This window comes from Bufo gargarizans, chromosome 7 (genome assembly GCF_014858855.1).
Source record: "Bufo gargarizans isolate SCDJY-AF-19 chromosome 7, ASM1485885v1, whole genome shotgun sequence".
NCBI classification, from domain to species: Eukaryota; Metazoa; Chordata; class Amphibia; order Anura; family Bufonidae; genus Bufo; species Bufo gargarizans.
Window position 1 is genome coordinate 9,043,575 of NC_058086.1, and position 23,658 is coordinate 9,067,232.

The window sequence follows — 23,658 nt, forward strand, 5'->3', positions numbered from 1 at the left end:
CAGTTTGATAAGTCTCCCCTATGGACTATAACGTGCCAGCGTTCAGTCCATGTACAGACAGTTGAACATGAACAGTGATCGTCTTAATAACCCTTGCGGTTAACATCTGGCTGCAGCACTTTTTTTTTTCCAAAACACTCCAAAAAAATGGAGTGTTTTGGAAAAAAAAAGTCAATGTGAAACCAGCCCTTCAGGGGTTACAAGTCCCCGGGAGCCCCTTTTGCACTGCTCCGGAACTCTCTGTGGTCAGCCAGCAGCCGTCACACTCCGCTCACTCTGACTCTGACACGCAACATTCTTTTGTCTTCCCTGTTTACACACAAGGCGGGAGATAAACATTGCACTCGTCCAATCATAACGCTCGGTCTAGTCAGACGGACCAATCAGAGGTCCGTGTGTTGCCCGTTGTCCGATGCGTACGTCGTGACGCTTCTACGTCCATGGCTCGGTTTGTCTCCTCCATGATGGCGGGAAGCCGGAGCAACTCAGGGCTATGAAGCCGGCAGACAGAGTGCTGAGGTGGGGAGTGAGCCGTGTGCGGAGCTCACGTGAGGGTGTGCTGTATGTGGAGGGGGTGTGAGAGCTGCTGCCAGCTGCGGTACTGAGGGGGCAGCTAGGCTGCTGGTCTGTGTGCAGCGGTCAGAAAGTCTCCGCAGATGCCACAGGGATTGTACAAGTAACAATCCAGGAACATGGATACAGCTGTATGTTATTGTATACTCCTAGGTGATGGGCAGACATATTGCTGTATTAAAGGGGTATTCTGGCAATTCCGGTATGAGATCAGGGGTCCTGAGCCCCCATTGGAGTCTAGCAGTGGTCCGTTCACTGTCTCTAGGACTGCCGCAGTGTAGTATCTGTCAGTCCCATAGACTGTGCACAGGGCTGACAACCGTCTATAAATGTCTGGACAGTCCGTCTTCCAGTGTCTGTGATTATCCTGAGGCTGGTGGTACTTAGCAGATTATTTTTGTGGTAATTATCTTTGTTTTACAGCTCACAGTACATGCTGAGTGTATACTGTGCTATAGATGCGTATTACTTAGATCCTTTATCACTCATTATGGTTTTCCAATTTGTCCATAATTTTTTTTTTGCTTTATGGGATTTTGGGATAAGTTGTTCAGAAAAAAAGAAACATTGGTCGGAAACCCTCAACTTCCGGGATGTAAACTTCTTTTTTGATGCTACTGCAGCCTATTACTGACCACAGCAGTGACCCGCTTCACTTGCATCACATGACCATTTGTCATGACTCGAGGGCAGCGGGTCACCGTGGCGGCCGGTGATTGTCTGCAGCCATGTCAACACAGAAGTTTACATCCCAGAAGTTGAGGCGGGGAAGCAGGACCTGTAACCTATCTAATGGATAGTTTGTGCAGATGGTGCCCACGTACAGTCGGTTCGGGCCTGTGTGCTGGTGATGATGGGTCAGAGCACCATGTCTCCATGTCTCAGTGGAGATCGCCGCATTAGCCGCCACTTACTGTCCAGTGCGACCACTGCAGAGATTTTTTCCACCAGTCTTCTTTGTGCACAGGTGCTATACATGTGGTAGATGAATGCCCCAGCACTGGTTTCTTCCCCCCTTTGTCTACATCACATTTAGTAGTTATGTTATTTAAAAAAATGTTAGCCAATGATCATTTCTGTAAAATTCTAAACTAAGGTTTGCTGCAGAACATTAATAGGTATTTTCTTTTACAGGTTGAGACCTCTAAGATTTTCCTCAGACACTTGCCGTGTGATGTGAAGGCCTGATAATGGCATACAGTGACAGTAGAGGTAGGAATGGATTAGTGTGTGTCACAGTTCACTGGATTATCCTGACATATAAGCCCCTTTCACATGGGCCAGTTTTCAGCGCGGGGGCAATGCGTGAAGTGAACGTATTGCACCCGCACTGAATCCGGACCTGTTCGCTTCAATGGGGCTGTGCAGATGAGCGGTGATTTTCACTCATCACTTGTGCGTTCTATATTCAGCGTTTTCCACGCAACGCAGGCTCCATAGAAATTAATGGGTCTGTGTGAAAATTGCAAGCAAGTGCGGATGCGGTGCGTTTTTCACGCATGGTTGCTAGATGATGATGATAGGGATGAGCAACCCCATTAAAGTCTAATAACTGTTTTATTTTCCCTTATACCATGGTTATAAAGGAAAATAATAGCATTCTTACTACACAATGCTTACTAAAATGTGGCTTGAGGGGTTAAAAAATAAATAAAAACTCCACTTGATTGCGCAGCCGGCATTGTCTTCTTTCAGAACCTGCAAAAGGACCTTTGACGTAATCGCGCTCACCACGTGGTGAGTGCAGTGACGTCAGCGCAGGTCCTGCTGAATGAAGCTGTTATAAGGGAAAATGAATAGGACACCTAACCCAAACCCGAACTTCAGTGAAGAAGTCCAGGTTTGGGTGTGGGTACCACATTCAGTTTTTTTCTAAAGCGCGTGCAAAACGCATTGCACTCGCGCAGAAAAAATTGAACATCGGAACACAATCGTAGTCAAAACTCGCTGCAATTGCGTGCCTACGCGCAATGCACCCTAAACGCATCCAGAGCAAATCCGGGACGCCCATGTGAAAGAGGCCTTACAGTACTTACTAGGTATTCTGCAAACTATCACTGAAAAGCCTAGTACATTAAAATGTAACCTTAAAGGGGTTGTCATCTCAGTACCTGATAGGTGCGGCCGCCCTCCATTCATGTCCAGAAGGCCGCTGAAAATAGCCGAGCAAGTGCGTCGGCCCTATAGAAATGAATGGGAGTGGTGGACATGCGATGAGCTCCCATTAGTTTCTATGGGGATTCCAAAAATAGCTGGGTGCATCGTTTGGCTATTTTCAGCGGGCCAGTAGGAAAGCTTGGTGGTGGCTGGACCAGGCACTGCCAGCCACCACATTGCCGGCTTTGTTTTAGAGATAGGTGCGGGTCCCAGAGGTGCCCCCATTGTCTGAGATGGGAATATCCCTTTAAATAACCAATAATTAAAATCCAACCAAACAAAAGTTCTAAGCACTCTTGCTGCAATTAAACCAAAACGGTACCATTGGTGTCAGAGGGCAGTAATAGTTCCCTCTGCGCCTTTTATCTCCCGTGTCTATTAGGTATGGGGACAGAGTGAGGAATGCACTTTTTGTAGCTGTTTTCTGGGACCTTCTTGTATCAACTCAAAATGTCCCTATAGGGGATTTTAAAATGTATTTTCCAAAACCAGACAGCCCATTTAATTAAAGGGAGTCTGTCACCAGATTGTGACCTTATAGACCGCTTACATAGCGCTCTAGCATAGCAGTCTATGATTCTAATGGTACCTTTGATGTGTGCTTCTGAAGTTCCCCCAAGGCAAAAACGGACTTTTATTCAAGGGATCGCAAGTGCCCAGGGCGGGGTTCACCTTGTTGGAGCCCAGGCTGTTCTGCCTCTTTTCGCCATATCCCCGCCCAGCCTCTTCCTCTGCCCGCCCCGCTTTTCCTTTGCATCCTCTTTCTCTGCAGCCGGATCCCGCGCCTGCGCTATCCATTGCTTGACCGGGGCATGCGCACTGCGATGCCCATTGTGGGCACGGCATCGCAGTAGCTACTACGCATGCGCCGGCCAACGGCGAGAAACAGCGGCGAGGAGGCGGACCAGATACACCCACAATGGGCATCGCAGTGCGCATGCCCCGGCCAAGCAATGGATAGCGCAGGCGCGGGATTCGGCTGCAGAGAAGGAGGACGCAAAGGAAGAGCGGGGCGGGCAGAGGAAGAGGCTGGGCGGGGATATGGCGAAAAGAGGCAGAACAGCCTGGGCTCCAACAAGGTGAACCCCGCCCTGGGCACTTGCGATCCCTTGAATAAAAGTCCGTTTTTGCCTTGGGGGAACTTCAGAAGCACACATCAAAGGTACCATTAGAATCATAGACTGCTATGCTAGAGCGCTATGTAAGCGGTCTATAAGGTCACAATCTGGTGACAGACTCCCTTTAAGAGAGTTATTTCCAAAGAACTCCACCATATCTGTACTTTACACCAGAAGTGCAGCATGGTATCACTGTGCTTAACCGGCCAGCACACTCGCCTGACCTAAACTCCATAGAACAGGGCTTCTCAACTCCGGTCCTCGGGACCCACCTACCGGTCAGGATTTGAGAATATCCCACAGAATGAATACCTGTGGTAAGTCCTGATGTATGGACACTAATTATATCACCTGCTTAAAGGGGTTGTCCGGGTTCAGAGCTGAACCCGGACATACCCTTATTTTCACCCCGGCAGCCCTCCTGAGCCTGGCATCGGAGCATCTCATGCTCCGATGCGCTCCCGTGCCCTGCGCTAGATCGCGCAGGGCACAGGCTCTTGTGTTTTCAATAACACACTGCCGGGCGGTAACTTCCGCCCAGCAGTGTGTTTGGTGACGTCACCGGCTCTGAGGGGCGGGCTTTAGCTCTGCCCTAGCCGTTTTACTGGCTAGGGCAGAGCCAAATCCCGCCCATCAGTGCCGGTGACGTCACCGGGGTTCCTGTCAGCCCCATAGAGAGCCCCGGTACGTCACCGGAACTCAGAAAAATGCCTTTGCCCTGCGCGATTTAGCGCAGGGCAAAGGAGAGCATCGGAGCATGAACTGCTCCGATGCTCATGTCAGGGGGGCTGCCGGGGTGAAAATGGAAGGATGTCCAGGTTCAGCTCTGAACCTGGACAACCCCTTTAATACTAAGGAAATCCTGAAAACATAACTGGTAGGTGGGTCCCGAGGGCCGCAGTTGAGAAACCCTGCCATAGAGAATCTGTGGGTGTTGTCATGAGGAAGATGAGACACCAGACCCAACAATGCAGACGAGCTAAAGGCAACCTGGGCTTCCATAACGCCTCAGCCGTGCCACAGGCTGATCACCTCCATGCCACGCCGCGGTACAGAGGTAATTAATGCCAGCACTTTTTCCTATAGTGTGCAAGCACGACCACCTCTGCTGGATTGCAGGTTGGTCGTGTCTATGGAAATGAGCAGTGTATCATGTGATGGAAAATGAATTTAGCCAGCAAAGGAGGCAATATGGACAATAACAATACATTAGTAAGTGTCTTGTATTAACTTCTATCTACATGATAGTTACCATTAGCTGAAGTGAAACAACCACTTTAAGTTTTAACGTTCTAGACCTTTCAGTGATAGTATGTGTGTCACCATTGCTGGAATTCTGTAGTGTCCTGTTTCCGTGTGCTGCTTTCACAAGATTTTCTAAATACACAGTGCATGGGGAAGATAGTGGTCCATGCACAACATGGCTTCTTGTGGTGCAGGGGCACCAGATTGGCTGATTCTTAAATTTTTTATTTCTGTCACATAAAATGGCATTTCACTAGGTTTAGTGCTATGTCATCTTCTTCAAATTTCCTGTTAAACAGCAGCAGCACTATCCTGTTCACATGAATGGATTTGTGCTGCAGTTTGCTAAAGAGTGGGTAGCTGGGAATGCCACTTTGCAGGAAAGAAATGAGAAGGGGATGCTGTGCTAAAGGGGCCCTACATTTTAAGGATTAGTTCGTTTTGGCAGTCAAACTGCTACTGCTAAGAATGTCATGAATCCGGACAGGCTGCAGTAAGGGACACAGTCTGGGTAAGCTCTTTCCCCTCTTCCTATAGGGTCCAACTTTAGCCCTCCTACCTTTCACTGCAGGTACTCACTATGTCCGAACCCAGGTCCCAAAGCCGGTGATTACTTCCGTGCAACATTTTGCATGTGCTTCTTGTCGCTGAAAATTCCCATCCGGTCAGTTGGTTCCCCTCTGCTCCTCTTGCTCTGCTCCACCGCCAAGTGGCTCTGACCCTGTTCCAGTTGCCCCCCCTGCCCAGCCCATGGTAGAGTCGGAGTGGGTGTGCTCTCTGTTTAAGATGGTGCAGGACGTTTCCCAGTCCAACAGGGACATTGTGGAAATACTGGGGCGTTTGGCTGCGTGGACACCCTCTGACCAGTCAGACTCTGGGGACTCCTCTGCTACTTCCCATTGCGGCCGTCCTGCAAAACAGGCCAGACCACCCTCTCCTTGAAGGGCGTCTGCGTCCCCAGTTTCCTCCATCTCCCTGCCGCCTCTCAGGGAGTCTTACTCCGACACGTCCTAATTAGAAGAGGCGTGTTTTGAGGATAAGTTGTCAGATGCTTACTTTGTCTCACCAGTGGACCAGCCTTCCAAACTGTCCGCTATGGTAGGCAATCTCATTGCAGCTGTCATAGAAACATTACAGGTTGAGGACCCTACGCCCTCATCTGCCTGTTCTAGTTTTTCCTTCAGGCGATCCCGTTGCTTGCCAGAAGTTTTCCCCAACCACCTGGAGTTTGATTCCTCCCTTTCTAAGGAATGGAACTTCCCTGACAGGCGTTTTGCTTTGCTGAAACGCTTAGACGTCTTATCTCTTTTCAGAGGATTTGACAAAGAAGTGGTCCTCTTCTCCTGTTGTTGACCCTCCGGTATCCCGCCTGGCTGAGAATACCACCTTGCCTATGGCGGGTGGGGCTTCCTTCTCAGACCCCAGGGATAATAAATATGAATCTTTTGCCAAATCTGCCTTTGAAGCAGCTGGCACTGTTTTTTGCCTCTACATGGGTCAGCAAGGTTATAACCGAGTGGTCAAACAAGCTACGTCAGGGCCTCGCCTCAGGGGACTCCTCGGAGGAACTTTGGGCTATTTTCCCACGCCAGCTCTTACATCTGTGAGGCCTCTGTGGACGTGACCAGGCTTTTGCCCCACTCTTCAGCCCTTTTGGTGGCTATTTGCCATACCATGTGGCTAGCTGGGCAGCAGATAATGCTTCTAAATAAGCCTTGACACCCCCCCCCGCCCCCCCCCTTTGCAGGTAACAGGCTTTTCGGCAAGCGTCTGGATGAGATTCTCTTTGATGCTACAGGGGGTAAAAGCACCTATTTGCCGCAGAGTAGGACACGCTTCAACAGGTCCAAAAAGCGCAGACCTCTTTTTTTTTTTTCAGCCCTTTCGGAGTTCCTTCAACCCAAAACGACCAGCCGTCAAATCTGCCCCAGAGTAGAAGCGCAAGCCATCTTTCAAGCCTCGCCCTCTCTGGCGTCCTCGCCAGCAGGGCTCCAAGCCCTATACCCCCAGATCCTCCTCTGCATGACATGTGGTCTGTGGTGCCCCCCAGTCGAGTGGGAGTTCGTCTTCATTTGTTCCAGCATGTTTGGCTAGCTCACATCTCCGATGCCTGGGTACGACAAGTCATCTCGGAGGGTTACAAACTGGAGTTCTGGTCCCTACCTCCTCCCCCCCCCCCCCCCCCCCCCAGACCTCTCCCTCCGCCGCCCACTCCATTTTTCAGGCTATTCTCACCCTTTTGCGGCAGGGAGTGATAGTTCCGTTTCCGCTTGAAGATCGTTTTTGCGGATTCTACTCCAATCTCTTTGTGGTCCCCAAAAAGGAGGGTACGGTCCATTCCATCCTAGACCTAAAAGCCCTCAAACGCTTCCTTTGGCTCCACCGTTTCCAGATGGAGTCCCTGCGATAGGTCATTGCATCCATGGACCTGGGGGTGTACATGTCCTCAATGGACATTAGGGACGCTTATCTCCATGTTCCCATCTGCGTCAGTCACCAGAAATATCTTTGATTCATAGAAACATAGAATGTGTCGGCAGATAAGAACCATTTGGCCCATCTAGTCTGCCCAATATACTGAATACTATGGATAGCCCCTGACCCTATCTTATATGAAGGATGGCCTTATGCCTATCCCATGCATGCTTAAACTCCTTCACTGTATGTGCAGCTACCACTTCTGCAGGAAGGCTATTCCATGCATCCACTACTCTCTCAGTAAAGTAATACTTCCTGATATTGCTTTTAAACCTTTGCCCCTCTAATTTAAAACTATGTCCCATTGTAGCAGTTTTTCTTTTTTTAAATATTCTCTCCTCTTTTACCTTTTTGATTCCCTTTATGTATTTAAAAGTTTCTATCAGATCCCCTCTGTCTCGTCTTTCTTCCAGGCTATACATGTTAAGGTCCTTTAATCTTTCCTGGTAAGTTTTATCCTGCAATCCATGTACTAGTTTAGTAGCTCTTCTCTGAACTCTCTCCAAAGTATCAATATCCTTCTGGAGATATGGTCTCCAGTACTGCGCACAATACTTCAAATGAGGTCTCACTAGTGCTCTGTAGAGCGGCATGAGCACCTCCCTCTTTCTACTGGTAATGCCTCTCCCTATACACCCAAGCATTCTGCTAGCATTTCCTGCTGCTCTACGCCCCAGGTGCATTATCTTGCACTGGGACCTTTTTATTATCAGTTTGTAGCCCTCCCGCTCAGTCTTGCCACAGCTCCCAGGGTCTTTACCAAGCTTCTGGCCTCAGTCATGGCGCTGCTTCATGCCAGGGTGATAGTGGCGATTCCGTACTTGGACGATATCCTGATCAAGGGTCCGTCATTCCGGACAACTACGGACAGCCTACACATCGTCCGGGACACCCTGGAACGCTTCGGATGGGTTCTGAACCTGTCAGTCATGTCTTCACCCATCTCGACAGCTGACTTTTCTGGGCATGCTGTTTCACACCGATCGGGCCAAGATATTCTTGCCCCCGGACAAACTCTCCACTCTCTGTCGTCAGATCCTCTCCTTGTTGCTGCCTCAGCCTCTTCCCATTCGCCAGTGCATGAGGGCTCTGGGTACATGGTCTCTTCCTTCAAACAGTGCCCTACGCTCAGTTCCATACCCAGGGCTCTTCAGCGGCACATTCTGACCATTTGGGACCGTTCCCCAGCCTCCCCGGCGTGCCGAGACCTTCGGTGGTAGTTGATGTCTCCGATGCTGACATCGGGCTGCTCCTTCCTTCCCCTGGATAGTGTTGACAACGGACACCAGTCTCTGGGGCTGGGTGGGAGTTCTGCAATGGGCTCTGCATCCACAGGTCTTTCTCGTAATCTGCGAGCGATAGGGTCGGCCGGATGTGGATCTCATGGTCTCCCTCTTCAATCGCAAGGTAGAGAACTTTGTTGCGAGTCCACGGATCCTCTGGCTTGGGAGTTGGACACCCTTGTGTCCCCGAGGACGCAGTTTACATTTCCTTACATGTTCCCTCCTCTTCCGCTAATTCTGCGTCTTCGCCGATGTCTCTCCCCCCCCCCCCCCCCCCAATCATTCTCGTGGCCCCAGAGTATGGCACGCATCCCTAGTCTCCCTCCTCGCAGACGAACCCTGGCCTCTTACACCCGAATTTAGGGTGGCTACATTTAACCGCGTGGCTGTTGAAGCCGCTGTACTAAGGGCTTGGGGTTTCTCGGATGCTGTTGTCCCAGACCATGATTTGGGCTAGGAAGCCATCGTCCTCCCGGATCTATCACTGGACCTGGAAGTCCTGTTTTAGTTGGTGTGAACACCACCAGTTGTCTCCCATTCGGTCCTCATTGCCGCGACTCTAGTCTTTCCTGCAGTCGGGCATGGACTTGGGGCTGGCTCTCAGTTCTCTCAAAGGGCAAGTTTCGTCCCTTTCCATTCTTTTTCAGCGGAATTTGGCTTCACTTTCTGCGGTTCGGACCTTTCTGCAGGGGGTGGCGCACGCTGCGCCCCCTTCCCGGCCTTTGTTGAATCCTTGGGACCTTAATCTGGTGCTCAGCGCTCCCCAGTCCTGTTTTTGAGCTTTTGCAGCAGGTTTTCCTTTTCTTCCTGTCCTACAAGGTGGCGTTTTTGGTGGCAGTCAGTTGCATCCATTGGATGTCGGAACTAGAGTCTCTTTCCTGTCAGTCGCCCTTCGTTATCCTCCATCAGGATGAGGTAGTCATTTGTCTGGTCCAGTCCTTCCTCTTGAAGGTCGTGTCGGCATTCCATCTAAATGAAGAGATCATTCTCTCTTCCTTTTGTCCTGCCTTGTCTCATCCTCGTGAGCAGTCGCTCCACACTCTGGATTTTGTTCGGGCCATTCACATCTATCTGTCTGACATCCTCTTTCCGACTGACGGATTCATTATTCATCATTCCAGAGGGACCGAGATGAGTGTTGGCTGCGTCCAAAGTTTCCATTTCCCGATGGATTTGTTTGGCCATTGTGGAACCGTACCGCATCAGTGACTCCACCCTTTCCGGGTTACTGCTTATTCTGCTCGGGCAGTGGGGGCCTCTTGGGCAGTACGTCATGGGGCTTTGGCACTTCAGGTGTGCAGGGCGGCTACCTGGTCGTCTTTGCACACCTTTTCCAAATTTTACAGAGTGCACACCTTTGCATCTTCTGACGCTTCTCTGGGGCGTGGAGTTCTGCAGACGGCGGTTCTCTGGTCGGATGGCTTCTTCGTTTATGACCCAACCCTGGGACTGCTCTGTAACGTCCCAAGGTCAAGCCTGTGTCCCCCAATGATACGGATGAGAAAACACATTTTTTGTACTTACCGCAAAATCTGTTTCTCTTCCGTTTGGGTGGGAGCTGTGTCCACAATATTCTCTCTGGTTACGGGTCTCGTTGTGGCCTGCCTTATTCTGGGTTTGTACATTGTTTGGTTTTCCTGTTTTTTCCTTCTCCTACTGCTTTTACACAAACTGTTTTAGCTTAGTCCCTGTAGGAAGGGTATAGCTGGAGGGAGGAGCTCACACTTTTGTGCTTTAGTGTCGCCTCCTAGTGGCAACAGTTATACCCCAATGTCAAGCCTGTGTCCCCCAATGAACTGAAGAGAAACAGATTTTACGGTAAGAACAAAAGTCTAGTTATTCCATCCAGAAGGCCCTTTCTGATAGCAGGTTTCCTTTAACAATTGTGTGTGTGTATATACATGTTGTATTTCATGCTGTTGATGTATTTCTCATTTGCCATATTTTCTTTATAGAAAGTTTGGATATAGAACGTGGGATGGATGATGTGAGCTTGGCTGCTGGTAGAAGCCAGCGTGAGAAAAAGCGTTCATATAAAGACCTACTTCGTGAGGAAGAGGAGATTGCAGAGCAAGTCCGCAAGTCTTCAAAAAAGAGATCGAAGGTGAGAGTATTTTTCATCAGACCTCAAATCTTTATCAAACCTCAGATCTCCACCCTGTACCTCTGGAGCTCACCAGTACCAGTTCCCAGTGGTCACATCCCCTCCTGGGGCGACCACTGCATCCAGCTGCCCGGCGTCGAGGACGTCCATCCCAGGTCTCCTCGGTCTGGGGTTCAAGAATTCCACGGCTGTTCTTCCCGGCCTTCTGTTCCGGCTGGAAGTCCTTCCTGTCGGCCTGCTCCTATGCAAGTCCCCGACTTTGCAGCCTACTAGGCCCAAACTTACTTGCCTGCCACCTTACTGAGGCTGGCTTCCCCCTTATATGGCTGTGTAGTTTAAAATTAACCCCTTCTTGCCTCCAGTTGTGGCTAGGGGTGTCAGTTTTAGGATACACGACTATATGCTTATATTAAAATAAATAATAAGTTGCCCTGGCACTATAAAGTGCTGAGTGTGGTGTCTGTTGCAGAATTAACCCCCTCTAAGGTGGTGCATGTGCGCTCCCCCTCATGCGGTTACTGCGGCACTTCCCTGCAACAAGTCCACTGGATGTCTTTCATGAAACCCCTCTTCCATGGACAGGCACTGGCGCGCTGTACATCCTGTTGCGTTCCCCCTTCCTTAAGTGTAGTAGTTGCACTACCACTGGTTGCTGTAAATCTGGTCATATTCCCCTCCTCCCATAGATGGAGTAATGGCACTACCAGTGTATACCGTGCGTCCCGTCATATGACCTTCCATCCATAGACGGACTAATTGCACTACCCACGTTTACCGTGCATTTTGTCGTGTTACTCACTCCTCAGGTGGAGTAATTACCACTGGTTGCCTCACACTCTGTAGCATTGTGCCCCCCTCTCTCTCTTAGGTGGCGGCGTAATTAAATGACCACTGCATACTGTACAGCCTATTGCATTACCCCCTCCATAGGTGGCATAATCGCACTACCACTGCATACTGTTCTGCCGCTCGCATTACCCCCCTCCATTGGCGGCATAATTGTATGACCACTGCATACTGTACAACCTGTCGCATTACCTCCCTTCACAGGTGGTGTAATTGTACGACCACTGGATACGGCACAGCCTGTCGCATTACCCCCTTCCATAAGCGGAGTAATTGCTCTATCACTGGATAGTATATCCTGTGTTACCTGCTCACACAAGTTCAGTATTCATATGAGCGGGTGCAGTAATTGCACCACCATTGGATACTATTTCTAGTACGCCACAGCACCAGAAACTATATTTCTATCATATTCTTCCTCCTCCACGGCGGGTGTGTGCAAAAAACGGTACCTACTATTACCCGATCCTCCCCCACATGCGGAATACGGGCGCAACCACTGGATACTGCAGCTACTACCGCATTATCCCCTTTGTTTTTGGCTGTTGGTTTTGAGTGCTGACATGGCAGTCCCTGTCCTCCCAGGGCAACACTGCTGGTGGGACTCCACACTACATGGTTGGTCATGATACGTGACACCTTAGGAAAATAGCAAATGGCATTTATCATGTAGAGAAAGTTAATACAAGGCACTTACTAATATATTGTGATTTTCCATATTGATTCCTTTGTTGGATGGATTCTTTCTTTTTTCCATCCCATTATACACTGCTCGTATACAGGGATTACGGCCAACGTTGCCGTGCAGATACGAGGTGGCTGGGATGGGAGCTGCTGTGCATGCGTGTATATGTGCGTTCATACAGTCCTGGCTACCAGAGAGGTCAGTGCTTTTTTTCCTTAATTATCACTGCTTCTGGATTGTAGGGTGGCCATAACCTCTGGAAAAAAGCAGTGTATAATGTGATGGAAAAACGAATGAAGCCGTCAAAGGAAGCAATATGGGCAATCACAATACATTAGTAAGTGCCTTGTATTAACTTTCTCTACATGATAAATGCCATTTGCTGAAGTGAGTCTCTGTCACCAGTTTATGCAGCATAAACTGTAATGAGAATAACTGCATAATGAAGTTTTTCATGATTCAACAGAATTTAAGAAAACCCTTCTACCGTGCTTATTTGGTGAATATAAAAATTTCTATTAAAAAAACACAGCTTCTTCTGCCATTTCCTTGTTTACTAAGATGGGTAGTGACTTTCATCCGTGACGTTATCGCATTACGTGACCATTGTGGCCAATTATGGCACATCGCTGTGATGTTGTCTTCAGTACTGTGCTGCTTTTGGCTGTTGTCGTGTGTGTGAGCAATCTGTTTATTTTTCTACCGCAGATTCACTTCTATGCAGTGTACCAGCATATACCAAAACCTCTGTTTAGTCTATTAAAGGGATTATGTCAAGTTTATAAGATATACCATATCCACAGGGGTTCTCTGCTATCTGCTGCACTACCATAGAGAATAAAAGGAGCAGCAGTGCGCATGCTTGTCCTGACGCTCCATCAGAATGGGGGAACAGGACCTCATTCTTGTAATCGGTAGAGGTCCCAGCGGTCGGACCCCCACCAATCGGCTAGTTTTCCATTATCCTGTGGATAGGTGATGGCTTATGATCTTGGCACAAACCCTTTTACATAATTTGGGTTATTGTTAATGGCACCTGGATTCTCATGGTTATAGTAGGACATCTGATGGAAATTTAGTTTCCCAGCTGCTGCTTCTCTCAGCCAAGTTTCTCCTACTTATGAATAGAGGCATCTGGACAACATGTACGTATCGGGAAATTACTGACTATTCTCTTTCAGGATAGAGCTTCCCTTTATAAAACTGGCAAATACTTTTCAACAATGAGTGATATTAATGTTGACACTTGATATCATTCTGATTTTAGGAGACAGACTTATTGGTTGTGGGGACTGAGTCACATAAGAAGAAAAAGAAGCATTCTTCAGATGATGCTTATTACCCAGGTTTGTTACTTGAACATTTAAAGGGAACCTGTCACCTGGATTTTGGGTATAGAGCTGAGGACATGGGTTGCTAGATGGCCGCTAGCACATCTGCAATACCCAGTCCCCATAGCTCTGTGTGCTTTTATTGTGTATAAAAACCGATTTGATACATATGCAAATTAAGCTGAGATGAGTCAGAGCTTGAAAATATGACTCTTCTCTGGTCACACAAGTAAGATATGACTCTTTTGTGTTAATTTGCATATGTATCAAATCGTTTTTTTGACACAATAAAAGCACACAGAGCTATGGGGACTGGGTATTGCAGATGTGCTAGTGGCCATCTAGCAACCCATGTCCTCAGCTCTATGCACAAAATCCTGGTGACAGGTTCCCTTTAAACAGATGCCTTCTGATTTGTAATGTGTTCTTGTATCCAGTTTGTATCTCTGAGCACATGGTTTTGTTTGTGCCTTGCATCTGTATGAACGCTCGTTACCGATCATCTTGCAGTTGAATAATGCTGTCAATTGCACAATGAACAAGCAAATGCTCATTCATCAGGCAATCCAGATCTTTCATCATGCTGATCAGGTTTCCCAGCGGCATATCGTGTTGTCTAAGGCCTCTTTCACACGGGTGTCCCGGATTTGCTCAGGATGCGTCGCATTCAGTTTTTATTGCGCGGGTGCAATGCGTTTTGCACGCGCGTGATAAAAAACTGAATGTGGTACCCAGACCCGAACCTGGACTTCTTCACTGAAGTTCGGGTTTGGTTATGCATTCTGTAGATTTTATTATTTTCCTTTATAACATGGTTATAAGGGAAAATAATTGCATTCTTAATACCGAATGCTTACTAAAATGTCGATTTGAGGGCTTAAAAAACGTTAAAAAAAAAATAACTCGCCTCATCCACAGCTGGCATAGTAGTCTTCTTCTTTCAGGACCTACAAAAGGACCTTTGATGTGGTGAGCGCGATTACGTCAAAGGTCCTTTTGCAGGTCCTGAAAGAAGACGATGCCAGCTGCAAACAAGTGGATAAGGTGAGTTAATTTTTTTTTTAACCCCTCAATTGACTTTTTTGTAAGCATTTTGTATTAAGAATGCTATTAATTTCCCTTGTAACCATGTTATAATGAAAAATAATGCAGTGAATTTACTTTAATGGGGTACAGGGTTGCTCATCCCTATCATCTCCTAGCAACCATGCGCGAAAATTGCACCACATCCTCACTTGCTTGCGGATGCTTGCGATTTTCACGCAGCCTCATTCATTTCTATGGGGCCTGTGTTGCGTGAAAAACGCATAATATAGAACATGCTGCAATTTTCACGCAACGCACAAGTGATGTGTGAAAATCACCGCTCATCTGCACAGCCCCACTGAAGTGAATGGGTCCCGATTCAGTGCGGATGCAATGCGTTTACCTCATGCATTGCCCTGCGTGGAAAACTCGCCCGTGTGAAAGGGGCCTAATAGTGATCTGCTGCCGGCAAACCACTGTACAGCATGGGGATGGGCGATGGCATGCTGAGGAGTAGATGGCTGCATGTAGTACTAGCGGTCTCCTCAGCAAGTGAGCAGGCGATTCCTGGGAGGGAATGCTTCCCTTCCGACAATCGTCTTCAGTCAGGGCCGGGTCGGCAACCTTTTTCAGACTGAGTGCCAATAAAAAATAAATCAAAGTTGAAGTGCTCGGCGTGCCGGGCAATACAGGAAAGTCATATAATACAAATTGTATGTGACATAAACCAAATCATCATTTTAACTTACCATTCAGTGTGATCCCTGACTTTCTTAGATTTGGTCCATACGGGGAGACTTTGAGCCAGACACAGGTCCCTCTGCAGTCAGCCTGCTTCGTGGGGGCAGAGGACGCCATTCATATGTGAGATCTGTTCACATAAATACACCAACCCAAAGACTGGCATGCAAATGCAATCTTCAAACAGTCAAGTTTCTTTAAAAGTGATTTCTAACACATGAAAAGGGTCTGTGGGGGAGTTTTATCAAAACCGGTGTAAAGAACTGGCTTGGTCGCCTTTAGCAACCAATCAGGTTCCACCGTTTATTTTTCAAAGGTGTAAAATGAAAGGTGGGATCTGATTGGTTGCTAGCGGCGACTAAGCCAGTTCTACTTTACACCAGTTTTGATAAATCTCCCCATGTGTTTTCCTTGGATGTTTCAAGTGATGTACGTAGCTTTTCACTGCTCCTTTGAATCCACCTATATATGGGGTACCATAAGTGCATGGTTGGTGGAGGGGTCCACATATACTGGCGTTCAATGCACTTACCCCCCTCCCCCAGTAATAATCAGAGCTTGCCCCCATGCAAGCTTACCATCTCCCCCCCCCCCCCCCCCCAGCAAACACATGCAGGTATACCATTCTCTCCCACCCCCCCCCCCCCCCCCCAAAGTTGTTGCAAGTTTACTCCCCATTGTGCCATCATTCTCCCCTCACCCCCAAATTAGTCACCATGCTCCTTTACCTTAGTGTGTCACGTCTCGCATTTATTAAAGGTGCAGTGTATCGCTGCGCTACACAGCCAGCCAGCCAGTGAGGTAGCAGGGTCTACTCTGCTGACTGGTGTGGTGGAAAACATTAGGGGCGGCGGGCCTGGCGCATCTGACATTAATTTGTTTATTAAAGGTGCTGCCACCACAAATTGCAGTGGTGAGCCAGTAAAAAGCAGCCTTCGTGCCATCTTTGGCACGCGTACCGAGGGTTGCCGACCCCCTAGTCTAAGTGATTGGGGTGTCTAAAGGGTGTTTTAGACACCCCTATCACTCAGGCGACTGTTGGGAGGGAAGCAATCCCTCCAGGCAATCGCCTGCTCGCTTGCTGAGGAGACCACTGCTATTACATGCAGCAAACTCCTCAGCAACATGAGGTGGAGCGATCGCTATGCCATCAGTCGTTCCCACGCTGTATAATGGTTTGCGGGCGGCAGATCGTAATTAGACAGCCCAATCTGACGCCAGCAAATCCTTATCTTTCAGCATGCGGAAAGATCTTGATTGCCCAATGAAAAAGCGTTTGCTCGTTCATTGTGCAAGCTGCAGCAGTATTAGGCTTCATGCACATGGCCGTTGTTTTGGTCCGCATCCGAGCCGCAGTTTTTGCGGCTTGGATGCGGACCAATTTACTTTAATGGGACTGCAAAAGATGTGGACAGCACTTTGTGTGCTGTCCGCATCCGTTGCTCCATTCCGTGGCCCCGCAAAAAAATATATAACTTGTCCGTTTTGCGGTCAAGAATAGGCAGCTATATTGATGGCTGTCCATGCCATTCCGCAAATTGCAGAACGCACACGGACGTCATTCGTGTTTTGCAGACCGCAAAACACACAACGGTCGTGTGTATGTAGCAATACACTGCAAGATGATCGCTAACGAGTGATCATACGAATGCTCGTTGGCGATCATCGGGCCAAAAATCTGGCCGTCTAATACACCCTTAAGCCTTGTTGGGACCAGACTAGTAATATATCTTCCTCTGTGTACTTTAGAATTATCTCCATCAGATATGAAGAAGAAAAAGAAACACCTTCCAAGTTCATCATCCCCTACCTCAGATACAGCTATGGACTTGCTTAATTCCATTTCTTCTCCAATAATTACTTCAAGCAAAGCATCCTCCAAGAAAACAGAGAAAACACTGGCAGCACCCTTAAATTTACAGTCCCCTACACAAATGCCCCGTAAAGAGCATAGAAAAAAAGAAGACACAGCTGAGGACCTCTCACACAAATCTAAAAAACCTAAACCGCTTACGCTTCGTGAACCAGATGGCTTAAGGATGAAGCTTATTATTTCTCCCACGGAGAAAACAAGTGAACGTGTGTTCCCACCACAAGAGGGTCCAGTTCTTAGTGATGGCATATCTCCCAAGAAGGGCAGCAAGAAGTCCTCCAAGGAAGAAATGGAGAGGAGCAGCCATAAGAAACACCGAAAAGAAAGCCATGCACCCCGGCCATGTCGAACACCGGATTCAGCTTCATCGTCTGAAGGGGAGATGGAAGCTGGGGAGTTGGTGATTGATGATTCATTTCGGGAGTTGAAAAAGAAAAAGAAATCAAAAAAGAGCAAAAAGAAAAAGGATAAACACAAAGAGGAAAGGCACAAGAAACATAGTAAAAGCAAGAGAGAGCATGGGTCGGAGAGCAGCCTAACATCCATTCCAACTCCTGTGCTTTCTTCACCACCAGCTTCCATCCCTGCTGTATCTCCTCCTCAAACTCCACAGATACCCCAGTTACCTGCACAGCCACCAGCACCTACACCTATGGCATCACCTGTTAGCTCACATCTTGAGGGCACATCCGATAAGAAAAAGAAGAAAGATGAGACAGAAAAGGTAAGGAACCTAGAGTGTAAAGAGGGCAGCAGACATATAACTGTTGACTCTTTTGTCATCCCAAATGACAAGGCACTCAACCTCCTGCTTTAAAACAGTGGTGAAAAAAGTTTATTGTGAAATGCATTGTGCCATAGTCTAAGAAATCCGAAAAGAACCACGGTTAAAATAACCTGAATAAAACATCTGCCAGTCTTGGGGTACTTCCACGTGTTCAGTTTGGTCCTGGGCTTCAATCCAGAACGCTGTACATGTATGGCGTGGGATTCAAACTGCTGCAGTCTCGTACACTTTGGTACTGTAATTTTTCCGCAGGGTTACCAGCACACAGTGTGGATTTTGTGTGGAAAAACTGCAGCGTAATATAGTATCTGCAGTGTATGAGATTAGACAAAACATATGTACGCTTTGCTTTTGTGTTTCTGCGCCATCTGTAGGGAGGTTATCCCCATCAACTTCAATAGGGTTGTTAATATATACAGAAAATCTGCAACAAAAAAACGCATTAAAACAAAAAAACATCCAAGCCATGATAAATTGTGTGGTTTTGGTGCAGAATTTCTGCCTCACAAATCTGCACCATGTGATGTGGATTACGTGCACTTGTTCCGCCACTGTAGTACAGTACCAGTAAATGGTATGAGATTAGACAAATCTCATGTACTTAACTTTTTTCTTAGGTGCGGAAATTAACTTGTGTTCTCCATGTACAGATTTCACTCTTTTCAATGGAAGGGTGAGATCTTTGGAAAATCCACACCAAGAACTGCCTCAAATAGTGAGGATTTATGTGCGTGTTTTACATTTTTTTTGGGTCCAGATTTCATGTGGATTTTCTGCACCATAAATCTGCACCTAATTTCCTTGCAAATATATGTGCGTATCTGCACCTTATCCGCTAGGGGCTGTTTTGCCACAGATCTCGACCTTCACTGAAATGGGGTGAAATCAACAGCTAAAACCATAAACCTAATTCACATGCTGCAAATTTAGAAATCTGCACGGTAAGTCACTTTCCACACACAAAAAATCTGCAAAGTGTACATGAGATTTATGTAAGCTCGTACACTTTGCTTGTACTGTACTATGCTGCCTATTTGCCGGACTCAAAAACGACACATATTCCGCAATGTGTGCAGGTGGCCTAAGGATAAGAGGGTCACATGTTCAGGTTTCTTGATGTAGGCTTGGAAGCCAAAACCAGGAGCAAATTCAAAAAAGAGAAGTTGTATCTGTCTTTGATACTTGTGCAGTTGGGCTGTGAAAACATTCACATGACACTGCTTTTTACTGTCATGTGAGTGTAGTCTAACTTATCATATGTTGTTCATCTGAGGTTGTGTTTATGAAAACCTAGTTGCCAAAACAGGGTGGGCACCACCTACTAAATATCAAATATCTGACCAATCCTATGTGTGAAACACAACATCACCAAACACCATAAAAGACATCACATATTAAAAGCACACCTCACCATGTACAAAAATGTTTATTCTTTATTAAAGCGGGTGACAGAGGCATAAACAATTAAAAGCATCTAAAAAAAAATGTATAATTATCAGTAGACAATAAATATATGCTCTGTGCATATCCACATGGAGGGAACATAATCCATATGCCATGCCAAGAGCCCCACACGTATCGTCGCAACTTGTCGCTTCTTCAGGGGATAAGAAGAAGCTGCAAGTTGTGGCGTTACACATTGGGCTCTTCGGTGTGAAGTATTGATTATGTTCCCTCCATGTGGGTATGCACTGAGCCCTGGGCCCTTTTATTGATTAATTTATTTTTGTATTGGATGTCACAATCCTCGTGATCATGTTTTGAATTGGTGGTTATTTGAAATCGTGTTGAGCGATTCTTATGCACTTTTGGCATCTAGGGACATGTCTAGACTTATTGTTTTCCAAATATATATGTAATCATTGAGCTCGCTCACTTTCCACTCCCCTTGATTTTGCTGACTTATAGAAACCCTTTTAAAAAATGAATTTGGTTAGTTTGTAAATAGTAAATGTAAGTCAATGACGTTTAGTAGGTCTTGTTACTTTTGCTGTGATTGATGATAAAGATGTGCTTTATATTTCATGTGTGTACTCAGCCCAAGAAGAAAAATATGTCTGCATATCAAGTTTTCTCTAAAGAATACAGAGGCAGCATTATAGCAGAACATCCAGGAATTGGTAAGGGCTACACAGGAACACATTAATACAACTGTCATACAACCCTTCTATTATAGCGGACATGGGTACTGCTAAGAACACCATTAAAAGCCTTGAGCAATGTCTGATTGAATGGGCAGTCACACATTCCTCCTAGATCGGGTATACGCTAGATCTGATAGAAGACATAATGTGAAGAGATCTGTCTATAGTTATCTGATGTTTTTTAAATATATTGCAAATCAAATATAATTTGAAACATTATACTGTATATTTAATCTGGAATATAGAACATTTTGTACTTTGGTGTATATTTTTTTTCCCTTTTTGTTAATTCCTAGATTTTGGGGAACTTAGTAAGAAATTGGCTGAAGTATGGAAACAACTACCAGAGAAAGACAAACTTGTAAGTCCAAGAGATTGATCCATGTTATTGCAGAAATCAGTAGTGCATTTGAAAATAGTTTGTAATATTCACATTTATGAGAAAATACTTTACTTTTTAGCAGCCAGTATTTCTCTTTCCTTTCATGCAGGCTCCCTGCAAAAAGTTTGAAAACCTTCTCAGCCCCCCAACCCCCATAAACCTTCCTTCTAGTGTAATGTACACAACAGTAACTATTAGACAAGGGAGGAGGGGGGTGCTGCTGCAGTTTTTGTGTGTATGTGGGACTGCATGCTGTGAGTGGGGAGGAAGAGCAGATGCTGAGAGAATTGTGAAGAATCTGTAAGAATTATAAGATGACATTTAGGGGGTCATTTATTAAGCTGAAATACGCCTATGTTAGGTGTATTTCTGGCACAGATTGCAGCGCAACAGCTAGTTGTGGGGAAAAAAAACATTTCTCAGCTTTTATTTACATTTGAAAAAGTGTCCAGTCCAAAATTATTCATACCCTTGTCAATAATCAATAGAAAAGCCTTTATTGGCTATTACAGCAATCAAACGCTTCCTATAATTGCAGACCAGCTTTTTGCATGTCTCCACAGGTATTTTTGCCCATTCATCTTTAGCAATGAGCTCCAAATCTTTCAGGTTGGAGGGCTTTCTTGCCATCGCCCTGATCTTCAGCTCCCTCTGCAGATTCTCAATTGGATTCAAGTCTGGATTCTGACTGGGCCACTCCAAAACGTTAATGTTGTTGTCTGCTAACCATTTCTTCACCACTTTTGCTGTGTGTTTTGGGTCATTGTCATGCTGAAATGTCCATTGGTGCCCAAGGCCAAGTTTCTCTGCAGACTGCCTGATGTTGTCGTTGAGAATCCTCATGTATTGCTCTTTTTTCATGGTGCCTTTTACTGTGATTAGGTTCCCTGGTCCATTGGCTGAAAAACACCCCCAACACATTAGGTTCCCACCACCATGTTTGACAGTGGGGATGGTGTTCTTTGGGTTGAAGGGTTCTCCTTTTCTCGCCCAATTTCCTTGGGGGACACAGAAGACCTTGGGGTATAGCTCATCTCCATAGGAGGCGTGACACTAAGTGAGAACTGTTAAGCCCCTCCTCCACAGCTATACCCTCAGCCTGGAGAGAGAGACTGCCAGTTTTTGCTTAGTGTCCAAGGAGGCAAGACACTCCCTGCTACTGCAGGGCTGTTTTTCTCCTGTTTGGTTTTTAGTTTTGATTTTTGCTTTTTTCTTTTTCTTCAGATCATCAGGGACAACAGAGACGCACTAGACCTCTCTGTTTCTCCCGGGGTCGAGCTGCGCCAGTGCCGGTCATCCGCACTGCTGCCTCCCCCACAGAAGGCAAGGTGGACCAGGGCAGCCCAGCTCCCCTGCATCCCGCCAGCGCAAGGGTCGCCCGCACGCCAAGTCCCTCTTCCAGCGTCCTGCCACTACGGTGCCAGTAGCTGAAGGGGCGACCCTGCTGGAACGGACCGAGGGTGAAGACGGCTGTGGTAAGAGAGAGGCTTCTCCAGCCCTACGTTCCCCTCATTCCCTCCCCGGTCTCCTGCGTGCTGGACCCCCATACTGGTCCCTGCTGGACCTAGGCTGGCCCCTGAGGTGTCGTTGGGAACAGCCATTTTTCTGGCTCCAGGGCTGTCTCTCATATCCAGCTGTTGCCCAATAATCATATAGCCCCACACCACCACCATACTGGTGACCGCGGGGCGACTATACACTGCCCCTTCATAGGGCATTGCACAGGGGTGAGCAATGGATTGCTGTGGAGGAATTCTGCTTTAGGACCGGAGACCCGCTCCTAGCTGCCTCTGACACAGGGGTTATGCCGGCCCTCCCCCTTACCGGTCGCAGATTCAGTACAGGGGGCCCGCGCTGACTGCCCTGTCCCTCCTCCACGGGCGCCTGGTCCGTTAGGGCAGGGGGTGCAGTGCTGGACTTCAGGATCCCCCCCCCCCGCCCTCCTTACCGGTGTCTAGGGCCAAGGGCCCGCTCCAGAAGCTGCCGGACGCAAGGCCCTCACGGCCTGCATGTACTGAGCGCGATGCTCCAGCAGGCCCCGGCTGTCTGTTGAGGCTTCCGGTCGGCCGGGAGCCGCAAACTTTTGACCCAGGCTTCGGCCTGCTCGGCCGCAATCCGGCCCTTTCGGCCGCAATCCGGCCCTTTGTCTCTGCAGGCCCGCGGGGTGGGCACCCGCGGCCGTTAGTGCATGCGTCAGCCGGCTCCCTCCCGGTCCCGGCCGACCGCCGGTACTCCCGGTCGGCCGGGCGCCGCGAAAATCTAGGCCCCGGCTTCACGGCCTACTAGGCCGCAAACTTCCAGCCTCGGTTGGAGGGGGCGGGAACTTCTCGCGGCGCGAATTCTTCCCGCCTGGAGGTCCCCCGCCCCCAGGGGATCGCAGCGCCGCCCCCTAGGCCGGATGTTTGTTAACCTGTTGGGTACCGGCCGCCAGGGGCCGGCTCCCATCTAGAGGACACCCTCTATGTTCTGGGCTTCCTGGTGGGCCTGTATGAGATTGTGCCCCTGTATGGTGGCCCCTTTTTTTGCCTCAGAGTGGCTGTGTTTTAAAAAAAAAAAAAAAAAAAAAAAAAAGAATAATGAAGTTAATAAATAACGGAATGGTTGCGCAGGACGCTGCAGCCTGATGCAGTAGTGCTGGCCGCACGCTATGCCCCCCTTCCGTAGGCGGCATGTTGCGATCCTCGGCTGCGGTTCTGGCCAGCTACATGTTCCCCTTCTAGGCGGATCCTTGCCATCTCCCGGGATACGGCGCTGACCAAAGGCAGGCGCCCCGTCTATAGGCAGAACGTCGCCTCTCCTGTTACAGGTTGGCCATGTGCATCACTCTCACTGGATTTAATGCCGGACAGGTGCATGACCCCCTTCTGGGGCAGAAGAATTGCACT

The 23,658-nt window shown here is 47.9% G+C and overlaps 1 protein-coding gene across 2 annotated transcripts in view; it reads left to right on the plus strand.

Annotated features, from left to right (window-relative positions):
• Nucleotides 1-423: 423 nt before the first annotated feature.
• The window catches only part of HMGXB4 (HMG-box containing 4), a 35,858-nt gene continuing 12,623 nt past the window's right edge, over nucleotides 424-23,658 (plus strand). For both annotated transcript variants that reach the window (XM_044302122.1, XM_044302123.1), the window contains exons 1-7: nucleotides 424-519; nucleotides 1,708-1,785; nucleotides 10,810-10,958; nucleotides 13,757-13,835; nucleotides 17,337-18,184; nucleotides 20,286-20,367; nucleotides 20,688-20,752. In XM_044302122.1, the coding sequence (XP_044158057.1) occupies nucleotides 1,764-1,785; nucleotides 10,810-10,958; nucleotides 13,757-13,835; nucleotides 17,337-18,184; nucleotides 20,286-20,367; nucleotides 20,688-20,752 (1,245 nt within the window). In that variant the 5' untranslated portion in view covers nucleotides 424-519; nucleotides 1,708-1,763. The remainder of the gene's footprint in view (nucleotides 520-1,707; nucleotides 1,786-10,809; nucleotides 10,959-13,756; nucleotides 13,836-17,336; nucleotides 18,185-20,285; nucleotides 20,368-20,687; nucleotides 20,753-23,658) is intronic.